The sequence below is a fragment of the Rhinoderma darwinii genome, chromosome 4, assembly GCF_050947455.1.
Source record: "Rhinoderma darwinii isolate aRhiDar2 chromosome 4, aRhiDar2.hap1, whole genome shotgun sequence".
NCBI classification, from domain to species: Eukaryota; Metazoa; Chordata; class Amphibia; order Anura; family Rhinodermatidae; genus Rhinoderma; species Rhinoderma darwinii.
In genome coordinates this window covers 294,052,426-294,068,765 of record NC_134690.1, presented here as the reverse complement: position 1 = coordinate 294,068,765, position 16,340 = coordinate 294,052,426, and the positions used below count along the sequence as shown (strand labels likewise).

The 16,340-nt window shown below is 44.3% G+C and overlaps 1 protein-coding gene across 5 annotated transcripts in view; it reads left to right on the top strand.

Annotated features, from left to right (window-relative positions):
* The window catches only part of PCNX2 (pecanex 2), a 934,799-nt gene that overhangs the window by 756,745 nt on the left and 161,714 nt on the right, over positions 1-16,340 (top strand). For all 5 annotated transcript variants that reach the window (XM_075862603.1, XM_075862600.1, XM_075862601.1 and 2 more), the window contains exon 27: positions 6,315-6,421. In XM_075862603.1, coding sequence (XP_075718718.1) covers positions 6,315-6,421 — 107 coding nt within the window. The remainder of the gene's footprint in view (positions 1-6,314; positions 6,422-16,340) is intronic.

Sequence of the window (16,340 nt, the reverse complement as noted above, 5' to 3'; positions counted from 1 at the left end):
TTAGGCCCTGTTCACATCACTCCAGTAAATCTCCCAACGCAGACGCTAAACGTGTCTACAGGGCTCAATTAGCCTGACAGAGACAAAAAAAAGCCTTCATCAAGCTAGTATAAATGAGTATATTTTTTTTTAAGTATGAAATAGCGTAGTATTCCATTCAATGGATCCCGCAAAAATTGTATACCGCACAGTATAAATTTTTCTTTACCAAGCGAGCCTATAGGTGACGTATGCCACTGTATGACATATGTCACATGCATCTGTTAAACGTATGTTAAGAGCTTTTCAATAGTTTTCATCAGGTGTACGTTAATTAATTGCCATAATAATCCATGGGTGATGGATGCCCATGACAGATGCATCACAGTAACAACACAAAAGTTTGAACAGCACATTCCAACAAAATTATATAAAATGTGTATGCAGGTGCAAGAACTCCTGTGACTGCAAATATACAGCAGACAAAAAATGGCGACAGCACACTCCGAACACCAATGCAACTTAAACCACTAAATGTAAATAAATATGCATTACTGCTAAATCTACCTATAATAGTGAGGTTCTTAGTGCACATTTTGATCAAAAAGTGTTTGCCCACCTGCCACGACAAGGCGACCTCTGTAAGGTGGGAACCTATGCTGCACATACACCCAGAACTGGGACTAAGCCTACATATACTGTATATCTGGGGATGGTAGGAACCAGCATTAAACTAATTAAAATATATGTAGGCTTAGTCCCAGTTCTGGGTGTATGTGCAGAGTAGGTCCCCACCTTACAGAGGTCGCCTTGTCGTGGCAGGTGGGCAAACACTTTTTGATCAAAATGTGCACTAAGAACCTCACTATTATAATTAGATTTAGCAGTAATGCATATTAATTTATATTTAGTGGTTTATGTTGCATTGGTGTTCGCAGTGTGCTGTCGCCATTTTTTTGTCTGCTGTATATTTGCAGTCACAGGTGTTCTTGCACCTGCATACGCTTTTATATCATTTTGTTGGAATGTGCTGTTCAAACTTTTGTGTTGTTTATGTGATCCATATATGTGGGGTTAGTGACTGCCTCCATTTTTTGTTCTTGCACTCCTCCCATTCTGCCCTGTGTGATTTTAATTAGTTTAATGCTGGTTCCTACCATCCCCAGATATATATGTAGGCTTAGTCCCAGTTCTGGGTGTGTGTTCAGAGTAGGTCCCCACCTTACAGAGGTCGCCTGGTCGTGGCAGGTGGACAAACACTTTTTGATCAAAATGTGCGCTAATTATAGGTAGATTTAGCAGTAATGCATATTTATTTATATTTAGTGGTTTCGGTTGCATTGGTGTTCGCAGTGTGCTGTCGCCATTTTCAGATTCCTCACAGTGTCATCTGTTCCTCCTAGGACTATTTTGGGATCCGTTTAACTTTTACGTCATGGAAAGCTCATGACATTCGTTAAACGGATGCCATAATCAGGGCCACCATCAGAAATTTCTGAGCCACATACAGCCAAGATGTCTGTGCACCCTCCATTACCAGGGGTGAACAATGGAAAGTGTGGCTCTCATGTTTGTACATTATACGTGTTAACCGATTCTGGTGCTGATGTCAAATACAGTGAACGAATACATGGAGCAGGCAGTGACCGGTTAATGCCCTAAATTCTGTTCAATTTATCCAAAATGTATCCCACTGTATGGCATATAGTGGGATACGTCACCCGGGGAATGGAGCGTTACATAGTTACATAGTTACATAGTTACATAGTTTGTACGGTTGAAAAAAGACACATGTCCATCAAGTTCAACCAAGGGATGGGAAAGGGGAAGTGGGATGGGAAAGGGGAAGTAAAAAATGTCTACACATAGCAGTTAATATTTTTTTGTTCTAGGAAATTATCTAAGCCTTTTTTAAAGCCATCTACTGTCCCTGCTGCGACCAGCTCCTGCGGTAGGCTATTCCATAGATTCACAGTTCTCACAGTAAAGAAGGCTTGTCGCCTCTGCAGGTTGAACCTTTTTTTCTCCAGACGGAGGGAGTGCCCCCTTGTTTTTTGAGGGGGTTTTACATGGAACAGGATTTCACCATATTTTTTGTATGCACCATTGATATATTTATATAAGTTAATCATGTCCCCCCTTAGTCGTATTTTCTCAAGGCTAAATAGGTTTAGTTCTTTTAATCTTTCCTCATAACTTAGATTCTCCATGCCCCTTATTAGCTTCGTTGCTCTTCTTTGTATTTTTTCCAACTCCAGGGCATCCTTTCTATGAACTGGAGTCCAGAACTGGACTGCATATTTTAGATGAGGCCTCACTAATGCTTTGTAAAGTGGTAATATTACATCCCTGTCCCGCGAGTCCATGCCTCTTTTGATACACGACAATATTTTGCTGGCCTTTGAAGCAGCTGATTGACACTGCATGCTGTTATTTAGTTTATGATTTACAAGTACACCCAGATCCTTCTCAACAATTGAATCCCCCAGTGTAGGTCCCCCTAGGACATATGATGCTTGCAGGTTTTTCGTACCCAGATGCATAACTTTACATTTATCTACATTAAACTTCATTATGCTACTCTGCCTAGGGACTCTGGGGCTGTTCCTTATGTCCATATATGTTAGGCTTCGTTCTCATCTGCATCGGGACTCCATTCATGGGTTCCGTCTGACTTTTCTGTCAGGGGAACCCATGAATGGTTTCCGTTTGTCTCCGTTCTGTAAGGTTTCCGTTGTTTTGACGACATCAATAGCGCAGTTGACAGCGCGGTTTTGATGCATTTTTTTTAACTGCACCTCAAATGCTACATGTAAATATACCCTCCCCCGCACATAAACTATAACTAAAGTTTTCCCTCGCATAACATCTACAGCAAAGCCCCCCTACCCTACACAAATGGACTACAAGGGTCTCGTCACACGTCGAGGTGAAATCATGTTTTTTCTAACAGTTTTTGTAAAATTGCTTTATAACCACGTAATTTGCCATGGTTTTGCGAATATCTCTGCAAAAATAAAAAAAAAACGCAATATGACCGTAACTTTTGAATATATGCTAAATATGTTCCAACACAGATGGCACTTACAGTCAAATCCCCCCTCCCCCACAAAAATTATTTAAAGGCTACAGCAGCTACACCTTTTGAAAACTTTTTTTTTTATAAAAATTTGTATCGTGTGTTTTGTGCAACTTTGCAATTACATTTTATTAAAAATAATTTTTACTTTTTGAGATACAACTGCTTTATATCCTGTATACAAGCAGCTATATTGTGCGCTGAAACCTGAATCCGTCAGGTGCCTGGCACGCAGGATTGAGCTGTTAGGCTGGATTCCCACGGGTCGGATACGTTGCATAAAATTCACGCAGCGTGTCCGACCTGGAACTCGCAGGACAATCCGTCCGAAAAACCGCACCAATGTGGTGCAATTTTTCAGACTGATTGTCCTGCGGGTTCCAGGTCGGACACGCTGCGTGATTTTTATGCAGCTTATATGACCCATGGGAATCCAGCCTAACAGCTCAATCCTGCGTGCCAGGAACCTGACGGATTCAGGTTTCAGCGCACGATATAGCTGCTCTGGCCTCCCTGGATGATGTTGCAGCCTGTGATTGGCTGCAGCAGTCACATGGGATGCAACGTTGTCCCAGGAGGCCGGACTGCAGGAAGAAGGACGGCCTTCTGGGTAGTTCTGGGTAAGGCCTTATTTACACGAGCGTGTGCGTTTTGCGCACGTAAAAAATGCAGCGATTTGCGCGTGTTGCAGTTCTGTGTGTCATCAGTGTTTGGTGCGGGTCTGCGTTATTTTTGCGCGTATGGCATCCTTATGTCAAGTGGTTTTGACGTATGCAAAATGAAATGAAGGAGGTGGTTTTGTTTTTCTCATCATTTTTTGAGCAACTGTTGCGCGAAGCACGCACAGCACACAGATGTGCGTCCGTGTGATGTCCGTGGTTTTCACGCACCCATTGACTTCAATGGGTGCGTGATGCGCGAAAAACACTCAAGTATAGGACATGCAGTGAGTTTCACACAGCGGACACACGCTGTGTGAAAAACACGGAATGTCTGAATGGCCCCATTGACTTACATAGGTCCGTGTGACGCGCGTAATTTTCACGCGTGTATCACGGACGTGAAATACGCTCGTGTAAATAAGGCGTAAGTATGATTTTTTTTTCCAGAGTTCCAATTTTTTTTTTAAAAGCTGCAATTACGCCACAAACGTCACAACACTTGGTTTTCTGTTGCGGGTTTTGCATCCCCATTGAATTCAAATGGGAAAACCGCAGCAGAAATTGTACAAAAACGCAGCATAAGTTGACATGATTTAAATTCCACGCCGCAGGTCAATTTATTAACGTTTATGCTACTTTTTTTCCGCAGCGTGGGCATGAGAATGACAAAATATCATCCTCTTTGCTGCTACTTTTTAATATTATGTAATTGCCCAGTTGCACCAAACACACTGACAGACATTTTTATTTAAAAAAAAAAAGTTTTCAAAGGTTTACGTAGCATTTAAACAGAATCCCCATATATTTCGGACCACATGTCGGCCGCATTTCCCGGACCGAACACAGTGCAGGGAGCCGGACACCTAGCATCATAGTTACGTACGATGCCAGGTGTCCCTGCCTTGCTGCGGGAACACTGTCCTGTACTGTAATCATGTTTTCAGCACGGAACAGGGGAGGCAGGGACACCTGGCATCGTACATAACTATGATGCTAGGAGCCCGGCTCCCTGCACTGTGTTCGGTCCGGGAAATGCGGCCGACATCCGGTCCGTATATCATGGACCGAACAGTCGTGTGAATAAGGCCTTAGGGTCAGTTCACAAGTAACGTAATTACTGCAGTTTTTCCTCAACGGAATTCGTTGCAAAAAATCTGCACCAGATACAGTAGCAGCAGAGTGGATGAGATAGAATAAAGGTCATCAACACGCTGCGTAAATACTGAGGGGTAAAAACGCTCAGAAATTGACTTGCGGTGCAGAGTTTTATTCTTCTGCATGTCAATTGTATTTGTGGAATCGCTGCTTATTTGTTGCAGGTTTTATCCATTGAATTAAAAAAATGCAACTCATAAAAAAAAATCTTATATTTGCACAGGAGTCTGGGTATCTTCCTTCCTCCAACGTGGCCTCCTGGGATGACATTACATCCCATGTGACTGCTAGCAGGCTGGCTAAATGCTGCAGTTTCCGCAGCGGACATTCCGGGCAAAAAACGGCACCACAGTTTGGTGTGGATTTTCGGTCTGAATTTCCTGCGGCGCACAGGGTGGATACGCTGCGTGCTTTTCCGCCCTGTGTGAACTCAACCTAACAGTTAAGTTCCTCCTCCCCCAAGAAAATGTAATAATGAATCCCTTCCCCCACATATAACACTCATAGTCAAGTCCCACTATCCCCCACAAAAAACGTTTTACACAAAATCCCTTCCCCCACACATAGCATTCACAGCCAAGTCCCACCATCCCCCACATATAGCATTTTACACAAAATAGCCTCCCCCATATATAGCATTCAAAGCCAAGTCGTACCCTACCCCACAAAAACGTTTTACACATAATCCCCTCCCCCACACATAGCATTCACAGCCAAGTCCCACACTCCCCCACATATAGCATTTGACACAAAATCCCCTTCCCCACATATAGCATTTACAGTTAGGTCCTCCTCCCCACAAAAAACATTTTACACTAAATCCCCTCTCCCATATATAGAATTCACAGTTAAGTCCCCCCTCCGCCACAAAAACGATTTGTAAAGAATCCCCCACACATAACATTACAGTTCCCTCTTACCTGTCCTGGAGGAATCTTCCTCAGCTGGTACAAGTTGCAGGCAGGAGGGGGGGGGAGCTGCGTGACACTGCTCCTCTCCAGCTCTTCCTTCTTCGTCCGTCCTCCCTGTCTGGAGGGCGGCTCCCTCCACACGTGACACGAAGCTTCTGTTTCCTGCTCAGGCAGCATCTTCCTCTCAGGGCCCCAGTGTAAGTTACTTCAGAGTAAAGAACGGCCCGTTACATTGCAGGGTCCGTTTCTTTCTCCAAGTAACTAACGCTGGGGCCCTCAATGAAATGTTTAAAATAGTGGATGGGCCCCTTCTTTTAATCCTGGTTACTGGGCCCCTGACTTGAGTACCAGGAGTACTGCCCTGTTGGCGGCCATGGCCATAATAGCCCGTGGGTGATGACTGCCAATGTCAAACATTCATCACATCCTATGTTTAACGTATATGTTGGGAAATTTAGCGGGCGTATAGGCTAAAAATAGGCCAAAAAACATGATGTGAACATAGCCCTACTCTGTTATGTATTTCAGAAAATAAACACTGACGAAGACTCTTTTTTGGTAACCCTTTCCTTTGGACTGTGCATTTTGGGTAGAAGACTTCTTGCGGCAGCAGCAGCACATCACATGCCTTTCAGGTGACACTTTTAGATGATTTTACATGTTGTGATTTATTTTAAAGTGAAGACATACTTCGAATTATATTTATCGCTTGTGATGTTTTTGCCTCTGTAACTTGATGAGAATTGACATATTACTAAGTTGCAGTTATTTTCAAGTGAAAATTCTTATGATTTATACCCTTGTTCTTAAAGGCTATGTACATTTATTACAAATTATTTATACTTTTTGAGATGCAGCTGATTTGTGTCCTGTATACAGAGCAGCTGTATATTATGCTGAGGCCTGAATCTGTCAGATCAGCGTCACTGACGGGTTCAGTGACAGAGGGTCGATCTACTTGTTTTCGATCATATCTAAGTTCATGACAAATACATTAAGTTTATGCAAAGACTCAATATTTTCATTGTTGACCCTTCTTTTTCAAGACTTATGCAATTTGCCCTAGGAAGCTGGATATCATCTACTGGGTCAAATCCCGACTGATGGCAACCCATTATTGCCTAGTCAGTGCTTGGAGTTTATCACAATTACTGTTTGTTTGTTTTTTTGTCCACCCGCTTTTTGAGGATTGACCACAGGTTCTCAATGGGTTTCAGATCTGGGGAGTTTCCTGGCTATGGACCCAAAATGTCAATGTTTTGTTCACCGAGCCACTTAGTTATCACTTTTGCCTTGTGACATGGTGCTCAATCATGCTGGAAAAAGAATTGTTCATCACTAAATTGCTCCTAGATCGTTGGGAGAAGATGCTCCTGGAAAATGTTTAGATACCATTTGTTGTGCCTGCGGTCGCTGACTGCCGGCATGCTGTACTCACCGGCAGCCGCGACCGCAGGACACTGATAACTTGCTGGCGTCTCCCTCCCAGGAGACGACAGTAGACGTGGCTTCACTTTTCTGCTATTGCTTCTAGGTTGCGCGGTCATCCCCGGGCCTTAAGTAAATTGTTCCCTACCCAATACTCAGATTACCCTGGACTATAAAAAGGACTCTGCCCTCTCCCTCCTTGCCTGAGCATAGCTGTGTCTACCCATGTTCGTTATTGCAAATGCTCCCTTAGTTTTATCCTGTATCCTGTGTTCCCATATCCTGTATCCCGTATCAAGTAATTGTGTTTGTTCCTGAGTGAAGTCTAGTGTTGGAGTCGAGTTCATCCTCTGTTCCACATGACATCTGCCACGCCAAGTGTCATCTGCCTCACCAAGTGTGATCTGTGCCAAGGTGTCGGCTACGCCAAAGTGTCTACTATGCCACGTGTCTGTCTGAACTTCTATACAGGTACTCTAGTCCTAAAGTCTTTTATTGACTGTAGTTTGGCCTGCTGCTACTCTGCTATGGCGGAGCGGTCTAGTGGGTCCACATACCTCACAGCCGTGACAGCATGCTCAGGCTATAGATCCCACTGGTCAACCTAAAAACACGATCCAGCTGATGCAAGTGGACATGTGTGACCTCCGGCCACGCCAGGATAAACTCTTACAGGCTGTGAACTCCATCATTAAATGCTTGGATCATCCTTCTGTTCCTCTTCTGGCTGCTACCACTGCTCCACCACCTGATGTCCCCCCTGCCTGTCCTGGATCTCATTGTTTCTACCTCCTCGCTATGACGGGGATCCTAAGGCCTGTAGAGGTTTCATTCACCTGTGTACAATCCACTTTATGTTACGAGTCCATCTCTTCCCCTCTAATGAGGCCAGGGTCGCTTTTGTTATTTCTCTCCTCCCTGGCAAAGCCCTGGCATGGGCGAACCCCATCTTGGAACGTGAGGGTCCGGAATTCTCTGATCTGCCACTGTTTTTTGAGACTTTCCATACAGTGTTTAAGGAACCGGGTTGAACATCCTCTGCAGCTGCCTTACTGCTGACTCTCAATCAAGGGGAATTAACCGTAGAGGAGTATGCCATATCCTTACGTACACTGGCAGCAGAGCTGGCTTGGAATAATGAGGCTCTAGTGGCAACTTTCTGGCAGGGATTATCTCCATGTATAAAAGATGAACTGGCAGCTCGAGAGCTCCCCTCTACGTTGGATGCCTTGATACTGCTAGCAACCCGGATCAATATGAGGATCCAAGAGTGCACTTGTGAAGTTCGCCGTGAGAAGAGATCTTATCAATTGGCACCTAACTTTAAAACACCTCTTCTGCCTTCTCCCTGGAGGTTCCAATGCAAATAGACAGACTCAGATTGTCCAACCAAGAGCGACAACACAGATGTTCTTCTGGATTGTTTCTATACTGTGGTCACAAGGAAAATTTTGTGTGCCAATGCCCTCAGAAACCGGGAAATCTCCAGCACCTAAATTTGATTGGAGAGACAACTCTAGGTATATCTACCTCTGCTACTAAATTCTCTCCCAGACTGTTCATTCCTTTATTTATTGTCACCAGTTAAGGATCGCATGGTGTGCCTTCTTACTTGGATTCCAGAGCAGCAGCAAATTTTATCCAGCAGGACCTGGTAGACCGTTTTCACTTGGCCACTGTCCCTCTGGAGAAATCTCTGGCGGTCGCTTCAGTTGATGGACAGCCCCATGCCAGACCCCTACCAGTTGTTTCTCCTCTGCCTCAGACTCCCTCTGGACTACTTTAACAATATGCTCATTATGTGGATGTCTTCAGCAAAAAGTAGGCAGAGGTCCTACCTCCTCATCGTCAATATGACTGTCCTATCGAGCTGCTTCCTGAAGACACTCCACCTCTCGGACGGGTTTATCCTCTCTCCTTGCCAGAAACCCAAGCCATATCGGAGTATGTCAAGGAGAACCTAGAGAGGGGGTTTGTGATAAACCAGTCTTTGGGGGATGTTAGTTTTCATGTTGTGAATCAATCTCCCATTCCATCTATAAAAGGGAGAGGTGTTATGAGTTATGTTTTAAAACCTATGCATCAGGTAAATCTCCCTGACTGTGGGGGATAATCAGGATGTCCTTTTCCAGAGACATAATCAAATTAGTTTGCATGTCAACACAAAGACCAAATGTGTCCCTGGGGGTCCCATCACACCTGGGTGCTAATAAAGTCAATGCTTTGGAAGCCAGACAGCCAGACTCCAGTACCCACATGTCTACAGAAATGGCTGTATGGGACAAAGAAAATATAATCCTTCAAAGCCCCGCCCTGTCATAATTCATCTTGTATATAACCCAGCTAGGTGTATATGATCCAGGAACTCAGACGCTCCTTGGGTCTCAAGCGCAGCCATGAGAAACCCCAGAACTGAATGTTGGTTAAAAAGATTAATATTTCATAGTCATGTTTGGTATGCCATGGTTGGTAAATATTTGCCCGGAAACATGTCGGGCATAGTATCTCACTAGGAGATTCATATAAGGAGTTCTAACCGATCAGAATTGTGTCCGTCAACTTTCCCTGTTTTGTATGTAATTAGCGATCCTCCTTCCACCGGATGAGGGGTGAGGGGTCTTGTTTGGGCCCTTTATAATGGCATACCAAGAAATACACGGTGTCAGACCACAGGAGATGCGACCACATTTCAGTTCTGTCCAGCTTCAAGCTGTTCTCCTCAGCGGGATCTCTAACCAATCAAATACGTAAGAGGTCTGTTATTCTTTGCTTTATTCCCTTTTATTTTGTTTTGCTTATACGTATGTCGTTTTTATTACATCATTTTTGTAACTTTTTTTGTAAGCACTGTACTTTCGTATATTAAACCTTAAAATTAATAAGTTTGTTCCTTCCTGATCTAAACCTACCCACAACCTTGAAGAGGAAAAGCGTAACCTGTTGAATGCTATTTAGAGTCGGTGTGTGCCTGTGTGAACATGTGCATTACCAGGAGGAGGCTCTTGTCAGCCTAATACGGCAAGTGGTGGCATCGTGTTGTGTGGATGTGTGAACTGGTTTTGGGTGTGCTTAACTCATTGTTAGCCTGTTGAGATAAGCGTGTGTAAGAGTGAGAGTGGACAAGCAGAGTACCCCTTAAGGCTATGTTCACACAGAGTTTTTGCAGGAGGAAAATTCCTCCTGCAAAAACTGCTCCAGTAGGTTTTTGCAGAGTGGTTTGACAAAAACTCGTCAAAACACTCGTCAAGGTTTTTTTTTCCTCTTTCTGACTGATTGAAAAGGGGTTTTGGAGTCGGATACCGCCTCAAGATGGGTCATGACGCTTCTTTTTACCGCGACGCGTTGTTTTTTACTCGCGGTAAAAAACTCGTCCAACTCCCATTGAAATCAATGGGAGGCATTTTCGGGCGGTTTTTAAGGAGTTTTTTGGCGCGGTTTCCGCGTCAAAAAACTCGTAAAAAAACTCTGTGTGAACAGGGCCTTACAGCAGCATCCAAATCAGGAAGTCTACTTCACCAGCCAGAGTTGGATTCTTCTTTGTGGAAGAGAGGCTGGATCTATTCGTCCGTGCATTGACTACCGTTGGTTGAATCAAATACCAGTCAAAAGCAAGTACCTCTTGCCGCTTATCTCCGAGCTCTTTGAGAGAATTTGTGGATCCAAGGTTTTCACTAAGCTGTGACACTAAGTGCTCCGTTACACCATATACAAGGGGGGAGTGCTGAGTGGCCCTATATATAAGGGGGAGGGTAGCGCTGTGACACTATATACAAGGGGGGAGTTCTCCTTTACACTATATACAAGGGGGGGAGTGCTGTGTGACCCTATATACAAGAGGCGAGGAGAGCGCTGTGTGGCACTATACACAAAGGGGGGTGCGCTGTGTGCACTATATACAAGGGGGGAGCGCTATGTGGCCCTATATACAAGGGGGAGCGCTAAGTGGCCCTATACACAAGGGGAAGCACTGTGTGGCCCTATATACAAAGGGGGGAGCACCGCGTGACACTATATACAAGGGGGAGCGCTGTGTGACACTATGTACACAGTGGGAGGGCTGTGTAGCACTATATACAAGGGGAGGGCTGTGTAGCACTATATACAAGGGGGGCTGTGCAGCGCTATCCACAGCAGTATGTGCGTGGCACTCTTTACAGGGGGGGCTCTGTGGCACTATTTACAAGAGGGGTAGGGCTGTGTGGCGCTCTCTACAGGGGGGCTGTATGGCGCTATCTATTGGGGGCTGTGGGTAACACTCTCTATGGGGGGATGTCTGTGGTACTAGCTATAGGGGGATGTGTGATATCTACACGGGGCTGTGTGTGGCGCTATCTATGGGGGTGTGTAATATCTACAGGGGCTGTGTGTGGCACTATGTACAGGGGGCTGCGTGTATGTGGTGTTTTACAGTGTATGGTATTATTATATTCAGGCCCACAGTGTTTGGTGCTATTATATTTAGGGGTACAGTATGTGGCACCATCATAATTTTATTTTCGTTTATGGGTGTGGAAATGATGGAAAAGTGAGGAGCCGAAGACATCTGAGTGGCAAATTCTGCAGAAATGTGTAATGGCCGGGAGAAGTCGTCATGAGCTCTAGACCGGATGGAGAAGAAAAGAGGAAAAAAACTACTAGAATCTGAGAAATAGTCACCTGTGAGTCACTAGATTTATAGAGAATCTGTCACCTCTCCTGACATGTTTATTATAGGAAATCCTTGTATTTCACGAAAAGTCTTTCTGCAGTCCAGGAGAATTCCCCTTGTCAGGAGGATGTGTCCCAATACAGTGTGATACTGCCAGTATGTAGGGACACATACCTGTGACAAGGGGAATCATAACACCCATTTGTTAATTCTTGCCAAAAAAGGTAGTGTTAAAAATAGTTATGGCGCGGCAGAGCGGCGGTGCGGAAGGGGGACCCAAGTTTGGCTAACAGCCCAGGGTCTACTTAATCCGCCACTGGAACTGTGTGTTTAAAAAAAATCCTTGCCCTTCCTGGGGTATATTATTTCTGATCGTGGTCTTCAAATGGTTCCGGAGAAGGTGAAGTCCATCCTGGAATGGCTACGTCCTCAAGGTCTCCAAGCTTTCCAGAGATTTCATGGATTCGCCAATTTTTTATATATTTTTAAACTGGTTTTATTGAAAAGAGTAGTAAGAAAGCAGCATTATAAAGTACATCGATAACGGACAACAGTGTCCAAATAAATGTTTTTACATCGTGACACAAATAATTTCTATTGGCAATATTTAGTCATGGCAGTAAAATATGGTATAGTAGTTACATTTATAGATGTCAAACCAACTAATGAATACATTGAGGCGTTATACATATGATGTGGATGATCATACAAGAGGTCTGGGGAGACAGCTCCGGCATCTTTTGGGTCTATCTAAGGGTGTGCGCCACCACCAAGGGTGAGTATAGTTGAACTAAGCTCACGAGAGGTATAATTGGTACTAGGGGATTTTCTCCATGATTCCCATACCTTGAGAATTTGTCTGGGCAATTTCTTTGCTTTATAGATGATTTTCTCGTATGAAACTGTGGCATTGACCATTCGCTCCCAAGCTAAGATAGGAGGGGGTCTTCTATCTATCTATCTATCTATCTATCTATCTATCTATCTATCATCTATCTTATCGCGATGGCCTTTCTGGCTAGAAATAAAGTCTCCCTCAGGAAAACTCTGGTATAGTGAAGCCAGAATTCAATATCCAAAATGCCAAACAAGCAAATCTCCATTATGCAAGGAATAGGTGGATTTGATATAGAATTGAGGAAGTCTACTATTTTAGACCAAAAGGAATGTATTGCTGGGCAAGCCCACGCCATGTGCCAGAAATCTGCTGGATCATGAGTGCATGTAGGACAGGCTCTTGAATTCGCTGCATTCTGAAGAGCCAAAGGGATGCTGAATAAGCTTGGTGTATGAAGTAGATTTGAATAAGCGTATTGTTGATTGCAGGTGAGGTGTGATTCGAGCAGATCTTTAGTGGTATCCTCAGTAAGTGAAGATATCAGTTGGGTCCAGTTGTTGAAGCCCTTCGCCTCAATTACATGTGTATATATGGTCAAAATTATCCCCTTAGGAACTTGCGATCTAACTACCCCTTTGAGTGGATAGGAAAAGATAGGCTCGCGCGGTTCCGGAAACTGGGCAGTGAGCAGATGTCTGAGCTGAAGATATCTAAAGAAGTGTGTTTTGGGTATCTGCTGTTTTTGCTTGCATTTGTTCAAATGAGAGGAGGATATTATCTTTGTAAAGGTTCTCTAGAGTTTTAATCCCATAGTTGATCCAGTATGCAGCTTCCGGGTAATCATTCAGAGAGTTCAGAACTGAGTTATGTCACAGTGGGGTCTCTGCAGGGGTATTAGTAGGCACAGAGAGTCGCATAGCTGTAGTCCACACACATCTTGCAGTTTTGTGTACTGGTAGTAATGGCTGTCTAGGAGTCTGTGTTTTAAATAGGAGAGGCCACAGAGAATTGTGTTCTGTATAGCCCAGTAATAGTATACACTCAGGGCCCTTAGGGTTATTGGGTTCAGTCCATGGTCCTAGGTACTTTAGCTTTTCAGCTAAGTAGTAAAGATAAATGTCCAGTGTGATTCCGACCATGTCCTTAGGTCTTTGTAGTTTGTGCAAGGCCAATTTAGATCTTGAGCGTCCCCATATGAATGAGATAATAAACTAGTCAAGCTTTGAAGAAGGCTTGCGGTATAGGGATAAATATGTGTTGCAGAGCATATAGGCAAATTCTCCAGTTTTTATCGACAATTCATGCCATATTTCTCTTCCCCTACTGCTCCCATCTCAGCTCTTACCAAGAAGGGAGTGAACGCTAAAGTCTGGTCCTCTGATGCAGAGATGGCATTCTTCAACCTCCAGAGTGCCTTTAGTTCTGCCTCTGTTCTTCATTATCCTGATGTGACCCGACAGTTTTCCTTGGAGGTTGATGTCTCTTCTATCTGTGCAGGAGCACTCTTGTTTCAGAGGAATTCCAACGGAAAAGCAGTATCATGTGGATTCTTCTCCAAACTTGTCTCTCCTGCTGAGAGCAACTCCTCCATAGGGGACTGAGAATTACTCGTCGTCAAGTTGGCCTTGGAAGAGTGGGGACACCTGCTGGAGGGGCTACCCATCCTATTATCATCTTTAAGGATCATAGAAATCTGACATATTTGCAGTCTGCACAGCGATAAATTCTCGTCAACCCAGATGGTCGCTGTTCTTCGGCAGATTTCAGTTTCTTCCTTACTTCCCCCCAATGGACAAAAAATTAAGGCTGAAGCCCTGTTCCGGTCATTCGAGACAGACGACTCTTTAGAACGTCCTCAACAAATAATTGACCATTCTAGTATTATTGCAGTAAACCCCCTACAGATCAAGGATATCCCTTCTGGAAAAATCTTTGTTCGTCCTGCTGACCGGAAAATAATTCTCCACTGGGGAAATAGTTCCAAACTGGCTGGACACTCTGGTGTCCGTAAGACTCGGGACTTTATTACAGGACTATTGGTGGCCCACGCTGCCTAGGGAAGTTGTGGACTGTAACGTCCGTGGTCGCTCCCATCCTGTCGACGCCCTTCTCTCCAGAGATGTCTGGAGCCACCACTAGGGTGCGCTCGCGAGCTCAGTCCAGCCTTGAGGAGCCAGAGCGCACACCATTGTGAGATTGAACTGATGTCTCCCAGATCACCCTGGACTATAAGAAGGGCTCTGCCCCTCCCTGCATTGCCTGAGCTTTGTTGTTGTTGTTGTTGTTGTTGTTGTTGTTGTTGTTACCCTAGTCTGTCTTTGCAAATGGTTTCCTAAGTGTTTCCAGTTCCCAGTTTTTCCCGTTCCTGCTACCAGTAACCTGTATCCTGTGCTATCCTGGTCCAAGTGCCGTATTGAGTTGGAGTCATGCTGCGCTCAGTACCACGCCTGTCCTGCTACACCCCCCCTGGTGCCTGCCTGTTGCCTAGTCCCAGCCGAGCCTGTCTTGCTATTGTCTGAGCTACCACAGGTACACCTATATGAACTATAGACTGTGAGCTGTGTCCTGTTGGCCAGCTGCCATACCGTTAAGGCGATACGGCCCAGTGGGTCAACGTAACCAACATGACATGGACTATGTTTCCTCCTGTACGAACTGTGCCATAAACAAACATACCCATTCAAAACATGCTGGTCTGCTCCAATCTCTGTCAGTGCTCGATGCCCCCTGGCAACCCATCGCTATGGACTTTATTACAGATCTTTGATTCACTGAAAATTGATAATAAATGTCATTCCAATATTGTTAAGTATAGTTCACCGCCTGAAAGAACGATTAAAAAGTATAGTTTATTAATTGTATTTATAAAATTGTGGCTCAACCAGCCACTGATACCAGACCAGGCATAAGCAAGCGATTTGCGACAGGAGAAAAATGGTTCAGAGTGAATGATGTCTCTCACACCTAAATACCAACTCTCCTGCTTATAGTATAAATTCCGCTATATCCTTGCCAAAAATCACTATCTATATAGATCCTACGCGTTTCCTCATCACACTTAAGGTGATGTTTCCTCAGGGATTCATAGATATAAATTGTTTATTTGTAGTTAAATTCTAAAGTATTTCAATAGTTGCAATGTTACAGCCCTGGATAGCACTGTTCGTGTGCTGATTATTAGCCTCCAGACGCATGCACGTCTTCCCCCTTCGGCTGGATGTACTACTGTCTGGGTAGTGGTGGACCGTTTCATTCCTTTGACTGGTCTTCCATCTGCTCCTGATCTGGCAAATCTGTTCATTCTGCACATCTTTCGTCTGCACGCACTACCTCTCCATATTGTCTCAGACCTATGTAATCTGATAGATGTGAAGTTTGATTTCTCTTCTGTCTATCACTCACAGTCTAATGGTAAAGTAGAAAGGACCAATCAAATATTGGAAAATTACCTTCGTCATTTTGTTTCTGCCCAACATGACAATTGGGTACAGCTTCTGCCTTGAGCAGAATTCTCTTATAATAACTATACAAGTGAGTCTACTGCACCGTCTCCATTCTACATTGTGTAGAGTCAGCATCCACGAGTTCCTCTTCCTGTGCCAGTCATGACTCAAGTACCGGCAGCTAATTGTTTATTTGG